Raw genomic sequence first — 7,807 nt, 5'->3', positions numbered from 1 at the left:
CATCCCGGAGATTCAAAGAAAAAGGTTGTGAGCTCAGCAGAGGCCAGTCTTCCAAAAAGCTGGATCCATGACTGGAGATGTGGATCCATGGCTGGAGAAGTGTGGATCCATGGCTGGAGATGTGGATCCATGGCTGGAGAGGCGTGGAACCATGGTTGGACATGTGGATCCACGGCTGGAAATATCTGGGTTCGTGGCTGGAGAGCTTTTGATCCATGGCTGGAGAGGTGTGGATCCATGGTTGGAAAAAAGTGGATCCATGGTCAGAAAGGTGTGGATCCGTAGTCAGAAATGTGTGAATCCATAACTGGAAAGGTGTGGATCCATGGATGGAAATGTGGATCCATGGCTGGAAAGGTGTGGAACCATGGTTGGAGAGATGTGGATCCATGGCTGGAAAAAAGTGGATCCATAATTGGAGGTTGGAATTGTGTAGATCCATGACTGGAATGGTGTGGATCCATGGTTGGAGATGTTGATCCATAAATGGAGAGATGTGGATCCATAAATGGAAAGGTGTGGATCCATGGTGGGAGATGTTGATCCATGGCTGGAAATGTGGATCCATGGTTGGCAAAAAGTGGATCCAAGGTTGGAAGGGTGTGGGTCCATGTTTGGAGATGTGGATCCATGGTTGGAATGATCTGGATTCATAACTGGAGAGGTGTGGGTCCATGGTCAGAAATGTAGATCCATGGTTGGAAAGAGGTGGATCCATGGGTGGAGATGTGGATCCATGGCTGGAGAGCTTTGGATCCATGGTTGGAGATGTGGAACCACGGTTGGACGTGGCTGAAGAGGTGTGGATCCATACCTGGAGAGCTTTTGATCCATGGCTGGAGAGGTGTAGATCCATGGTTGGAAAAAAGTGGATCCATGGTTGGAAAGGTGTGGAACATGGTTGGAGAGATGTGGATCCGTAATTGGAGAGGTGTGGATCCATAGCTGGACACAGCTGGAGAGATGAGAAATCGTAACTGAGAGGTGTGGATTCATGGCTGGAAATGCGGATCCATAATTGGAGGTTGGAATGGTGTAGATCCATGACTGGAATGGTGTGGATCCATGGCTGGAGATGTTGATCCATGGCTGGAAAGAAGTGGATCCATGGTTGGAAAGGTGTGGGTCCATGTTTGGAAATGTGGATCCATGGTTGGAGAGATGTGGATCCATGGCTGGAAAGATCTGGATCCATGGCTGGAAAGATCTGGATTCATAACTGGAGAGGTATGTGTCCATGGTCAGAAATGTGGATCCATGGTTGGAAAGAAGTGGATCCATGGTTGGAGATGTGGACACATGGAGGCAGATGTGGATCCATGGCTGAAGAGGAGTGGATCCATGGTTGGAGATGTGGATCCATAAATGGAGAGGAGTGGATCCATAACTGGAGAGGTGTGGATCCATAAATGGAGAGGTGTGGATCCATGGTTGGAATGATGTGGATTCACGGCTGGAGAGCTCTGGATCCATGGTTGGAGAGGTGTGGACCCATGTTTGGAGATGTAGATCCATAGTTGGAGAGATGAGGATCCATTGTTGGAAAATGTGAATCCATAGTTGGAAAAATGTGGATCCACAGTTGGAAAAACATGAATCCATAGTTGGAAAAAAGTGGATCCATGGATGGAAAGATGCAGATCCAAAGTTGCAAAGCCACGAATCCATAATCAGAGAGTTGTGACAATCCCTACATCCCATCACAATCCACATCTACCCCACAAATGCTGATCCCAGAACCGCCTTAATTCCTTCCCTGCCACTCCCACATCTCCTGGCTCCGAAACTGGGGACCCTCCGGAATCCGGGACACCCACCCTTTGACGTAGATGTCGCTCATCTTCTCCCCGGTGATGCTGAGGTCATCCAGGATCACGTCCTTGGCATTCCAGATGATGCAGCGCAGGTAGAACCTGGAAAACCCCAGGAATAAAACCGGGAGAAGGCGGGAAACTCATCCCCCTGGAAGCCCGGCTGTCCCGCCAAGGGATTTCCCTGTGGGATCTCCTTTTCCCTGGAGATGATCCCACACCTGTGGGAACCCATCCCCACCCGAGCATTCCCAAATCCCTTCCCAAGGAAAAATTCTGGAAAAAGCAGGAAGTTACCTCTTGGCTTTGCGCGGGGTGACGTTGAAAGGGGGGCCGGGGTGTCCCAGGGATTTGGGAAACAGATCCACCCACATCTGGAGCTTTCCCTGCGTGGAAAAACAGAGCCTGAAACCTCGGGAGATTCCAGAATGGGACATCCCCAGGGAGAACTGGAATCCTCAGGTGGGAGGGAAGGATTCCTCAATGGAAAAGCAGAGCTAAATATTGTATTAAAATTATTTTTGGGATCGTTGGGAATGAGCTGGTGGATGGAAATCCTACAAGGAGCAGCTGAGGGGACTGGGAATGGGGCTGGAAAACCAGGAAAAGCTGAGGGAGCTGGGAAAGAGGCTCGGCCTGGAAAAAAGGGATTGGGGAGACCTTCTGCACAACTCCCTGAAAATTTGGAGCCAGGTGGGATTTGGGATCTGATCCCAGGAAACAGCAGGAAGAGAGGGAACAGCCTCAGGCTGGGCCAGGGGAGGCTCAGGGGGGACATCAGCAGGAATTTCCTCATGGAAAGGGTGGTCAGGCCTCGGAAGTGCCCAGGGAGGTTTGAGATTGCCATCCCTGGAAGTGTCCAAGGAACTCCTGGATGTGGGGACAATATGGGAATCGGGCACAGCTGGGACTCAATGATCCCAAAGGAATTTTTCAACCTCAGGGATCCCAGGACTCTGGGAGAAGAATTCTCCACCAGAACTTTTAGACCAAAAAATGCAAAATTCAATAGAATTAAATTAAAATAAATTTAAAAAATTGAATTAAATGCCGCAGGGAATGACTGCCTCCCCTCCCTGGGAACATCCCATATCCCGGGGCGGCCATTCCTGGCAGGAATACGGCTGGATCCGGAACATTCCCTGCCCACCTGCTCAATGTCCGGCTGGAGCGGGCTGTAGAGCCGCCGCGTCTCCACGTGCTCCGGGACCAATCCCTGCTTCCGGAGGGCAGCCAGGGCCAGCCGCTCCTCCACCGGCCCCAGGTGTGGGTTCGGGGGTTTTCCGTCCTCTGCCRGAGGGAAATTAATGGGGTTTGTCCCACAGGGATGGATTTTGGACACCCCACAGGTCCAGCCAGGGAGAGCCGGAGTGGTACGGCCRCAATTCCCAAATCCATCACTTCCCRRGCAYRGGAATCCCATTCCCAATGGGAAAACCCACTGGGATCCCCCTGCAACCACCCCACAAATCCCAGCCAGGGAAATGGGGTCAGGATCCAGCTGGAGCCCACGGGAAGGAGGATCCCAATGATCGATCCCATTCCGGGATCCGGGTGTCCCAAAGTCCCGGAAATCAGGATTCCCATCAAYCCCCAGCTGATGTTCCCATTCCCAAGAGTTCATCCCAGAGTTTAAACGCATCCGGGATTTTCAGCTGGGCATTCCCGGTGGAATCCCATTTCATCTGTGCAGGATTTGGGGTGAAATCTTTGGGATTTGGGAATGGGAGGAGGAGGAAGGACACGGAGACACCACCAGCGCAGCCTGGGGGCTGCTCCAAGCTCCTGCTCCAGCCCCACCAGGACATCCGTGGTCCTCCATCCACGGAAAACCTGGAATTATCTCCTCCTCCTCCTCATCCACTCCACACCAGCCCCTGATCCTGCCAGAAATGGGTCAAAATTCCCAAAAAATGGACATTTCTCCCTTCTCCTCCCAGTCAAATCCATGGAGGTGTCCAAGAAAATGCTGGACATGAAACTTGGACAATAGTTGGATGCCATCTTGGAGGACTTTTCCAACCTGAATTAWGGAATTCCAGGATCTCCAAGATGTTGGATTTTCCAAAATAGAAGATTCCCTGATCCTCCAAATCCAACTCAAATGATCCCAAAATTTTTCCAATCTAAAAGAATCCCTGATTCTCTGACTCCAACCTAAATGATCCCAAAATCTTTCACAACCTAAAAAACTCTGTGATTCTCCAAATCCAACTCAAACGATCCCAAAATTTTTCCAATCTAAAAGAATCCCTCATTCTCTGACTCCAACCCAAACAATCCCAAAACCTTTTCCCCCCTAAAAGATTCCCCGATCCTCCAAATCCAACTCAAAATGATCCCAACATCTTTTCTGACCTAAAAGATTCTCTGATTCTCTGAATTCAACCCAAATGATCCAAAATCTTTTTCACCTAAAAGGTTCCCTGATCCTCCAAATCCAAAACAATCCCAAAATCTTTTCCCACCTAAAAGATTCCATTATTCTCTGAATCCAATCCAAATGATCCCAAAATCCCAAGCTTCACCCCACTCCAGCCACATGCCTTCCTGGACCTTTGAAATAAGAAGTGGTCCATAAATATTATCCCAACTCCTCCAAACCCAGGTGAGATATCCCAGCTCCTTCCTCAGCAAGGCCTTGGAGCACTTAACTCCAGCCGGCTGCGCTAATTCCCAACTATTTCCCAATCCCAGGAATCAAACACCGGGAAAACAACGAGCCCCTCTTTGAGAACAACAAATCCAGGAGTTATGGAATACTGGGCCGGGTTGTAAAACCGCAGCTCTGGCGTTTAACGGCTCCGGTTTATTCCCGGTCCGGCTCAAGCTCACAGCTGGATCCCAGACCCGCTCCGGGATTCGTTTGGCTCTTTGAACGGGGTGGGGACGCATTTTAACACCTCCCCGGCTCTCCCTGGAAAAATTTTTGGTGAGGAGAGGCTGCTGAGGATTCCTTCCCTTCCCTTTGGGGAAATATCTGGATTCCTAGGGAATTTGGGGTTTGTTTCCCGGAGAGAAGGGAGTGGGATCGGTCCTGGGTTTTCTGGGTTTGGGTCTCTGGTGATGCCGTTGATGTGGCAGCCTCAGTAAAATCTGATCAAAATTTAGGTGGGAATTTGGGAAGGAATTCATGGCTGGGAGGGTGGCGAGGGGCTGGGCTGGAAATGCCAGATTGCCCCGGATCCCTGGGAATGCCCAAGGCCAGGCTGGACATTGGGGCTGGGAGCAGCCTGGGATAGTGGGAGGGGTCCCTGTCCATGGATGGGGTGGGAATGGATGATCCTTAAGGTCCTTCCATCCCAAACCATTCCGTGAATCCCAAACTGCAGCTCCGGGCTCGGTGGGATTTCATCTCCTCCAAACAAAAACCCTGTTTTTGTGGCTTAAAGCGAAGTTTTCCCTAAAAAAAGGCAATTCCTGCTCCAGGAATGCTGGGCCAGACGGAGGCACCCAGGGTACAAAAGCATCACTGCTGGTGTGACTTCTGTGAAAATAAAAACCTCCTTCCCAAAATTCCAGGATTTTTCCCCTCACTGACAGAAGTTGGGTTTTTCCCCCGATCCTCCCAAATCCTGACAGAATTCCCAGGTCTGTGCGTGGGGTGTTGTCTCCCTCTAGTGACCGTTCCCAAAATGAGATTCCAGCACAGAGCTCTTCCAGCCCTGGAAGCAGCTGGAACATCGGGTTGGAGCTCCTCGATCCCAATCCATGAGGGTTGGGTTGGGTCAAACTCAAGGTCAGCATTCCTGGATGGAAAATCTCCAATCCCAGGATTTGGGGCACGGCTCAGTTTGGGAAAAGGACAGAACCAGCATGGACAGTGAGAAGGAGGATGGGGATAATTCCCATTGTCCAGTCCTGAATTCCAATATCCCTCCCCATAGTGTCTCCATGCTCTTGGAACACCAGCTTGGAGCTTCCCAGCCACTATGGAGCTCCCAATCCATGGGTTTGGTCCAAGTCACAGTTGATGGATGGAAGATCTGGACCCAATCCCAGGATTTGGAGCATGGCCAAATTTGGGAATGGTTCAGAGCAGACATGGAGAAGTAGGATGAGGACAATCCCATTGTCCAGTCCCGAATTCCACAATATCCTGTCCCATGGTGTCTCTGCAAACTTGGAGCTTGGAGCTTCCAACACAATGGAGCTCCCAGTCCAGGGATTTGGTCCAGGTCAAGGTTGATGGATGGGAGATCTGGACCCAATCCCAGGATTTGGGGCATGGGCCAAGTTTGGGAATGGTCCAGAGCTGAGGGCGACAGCGAGGAGGAGGATGGGGACAATCCCATTGTCCAGCCCTGGTGATGTCTCCATGACAAACAGCTCCATCACCCCTCTGGATAAGGAGAATTCCACCATCCCAAACCATCCCTGGCGCCTTACCCAGCTCGGAGAGGAGGTACTCCTGATCGCGGAAGATGAGCCGGTCGGGTTTGTAGGTGGGAGCTTTGCAGTTGTGCTGCAGGGAGAAGAGCTGGAGCAGCTGGGAAGGGCGGAGCTGGTCCCGCCACTGGTTGGGGCCGGAGCTGGAACCGAACAGAATTGTGGGAATGGTTGAAGATCATCCATGGTCACCCATGGTCACCCAGGGACACCTCCCACCATCCCAGGCTGCTCCCAGCCCCAATGTCCAGCCTGGCCTCGGACATTCCCAGGGATCCGGGGCAATCTGGCAATTCCAGCCCARCCCCTCGCCACCCTCYCAGGCAGGAATTCCTTCCCAAAATCCCACCCTAAGCTCCCCTTTCCCRSGATGGAGCAGCCACAGCTTCTCCRGGGGRACACCASGGAYKGAACRGGATCTCCCTGAGCACATCGATGTCTCCCAGAGGAGAACCAGGACTCTGGGAATCGCAGCTCCGGGCAGGATCAAACCRTGCCATGATCCCGTGTCCCTTCAGCACCCCGATGCCGGAATCCAGGGCCATTCCAATCCCATGGCGGTACCCACACGCAGTAGGTCTGGGGGAGGCCGCAGCGCGCTCCRTGGCCGGACAGGAAGCGGTTCTCCAGGTCCACCACGGTCTCGCCGATCTTCTCATCCCGGGACAGGAGGTCGTAGTCGTAGAGGGCAACCTTGAGGTCCTTCTCCAGGGGCAGGGTGCAGCTCAGCTCGAACATCCTGGGAACGGGAGAGTGGGAAAAGCTTGGGAAAAGGGGATTGTGCTGCTGGAATTCCATGGGAATGGATCAACGCCCCATCCCGACCCACCAGCATTGGGATGGATCGTTGAACTTCCAGCAGCGCCAGGGCTGTGTGGTGGTGGCTTGGGTTATCAAGGATTCATGGAATTGTGGAATTATTAGGATTGGAAGACCCTAAAGACCTTAAAGATCTTCTGATTCCATACTTTCCCTGATCCCAGGTGGATCCAAGCCCCATTGTCCAACTCTTCCCAGATTCTCCCACTATGGAATTCCAAGTCCAACCAAGCCGAGCCAACCCAGGCTCCAGAGAAATCCCAGGGAATGACGAATGAGAGCCAGGGGAATCATGGGATGCTTTGGGTGGAATCTTAAAATCCATCCCACTCCCAATCCCTTCCATGGGTAGGGATGCTTCCATTATCCCAGATTTCTCCAACCTGGAATTGGGCGTCAGAACAGGAAGTGAGCACAATTCCCTCAATCAGACACCCAAAAAAATTCCGTGGATCCCAAACGGAATCAGCACTTACTTCCCGAAGACGGGCTCCAGAGTGCAGGGAAGGTAATTTTCCTGGTCGTTTATGGAYTTCTTTCCCACGGAAATCTTCACGTAGGGATCACACTGGAGGCGGGCACGGAAAGAAAGAAACGCAAAAATCCCATGGAAAAAGTTGGATGGGGAGCGACCTTAAAGCTTATCCAGTCCCGCCCTTTTCTGAGGTCCAGATTGTTCCAAATCCCATCCCTCTCTGGAATCAAATTATTCCAGGAATTCAGCATCGATTTGGAAAGCAGGGGGATTTAATTCAAGTCGGATTTTTTGCCAGGGAAAGCAAAAAATT

At 51.7% G+C, this 7,807-nt stretch overlaps 1 protein-coding gene across 1 annotated transcript in view; it reads right to left on the bottom strand.

The window, feature by feature from the left end:
- LOC130587582 (dysferlin-like) overlaps nt 1-7,587 on the bottom strand; it is a gene marked incomplete at both ends in the record, with an annotated part of 13,768 nt that extends 6,181 nt beyond the window's left edge. The window contains 6 exons of the mRNA XM_057388562.1: nt 1,818-1,913; nt 2,109-2,197; nt 2,962-3,101; nt 6,201-6,343; nt 6,769-6,939; nt 7,496-7,587. Coding sequence (XP_057244545.1) covers nt 1,818-1,913; nt 2,109-2,197; nt 2,962-3,101; nt 6,201-6,343; nt 6,769-6,939; nt 7,496-7,587 — 731 coding nt within the window. The remainder of the gene's footprint in view (nt 1-1,817; nt 1,914-2,108; nt 2,198-2,961; nt 3,102-6,200; nt 6,344-6,768; nt 6,940-7,495) is intronic.
- Between the last annotated feature and the right edge of the window lie 220 nt (nt 7,588-7,807).

Source organism: Malurus melanocephalus, unplaced genomic scaffold, assembly GCF_030028575.1.
Source record: "Malurus melanocephalus ecotype Western Australia unplaced genomic scaffold, MMel_1.1 scaffold_2105, whole genome shotgun sequence".
In the NCBI taxonomy this organism is placed as follows: Eukaryota; Metazoa; Chordata; class Aves; order Passeriformes; family Maluridae; genus Malurus; species Malurus melanocephalus.
The sequence above is the reverse complement of the archived record's forward strand: the minus strand, read 5'-3'. Positions and strand labels throughout refer to the sequence as shown.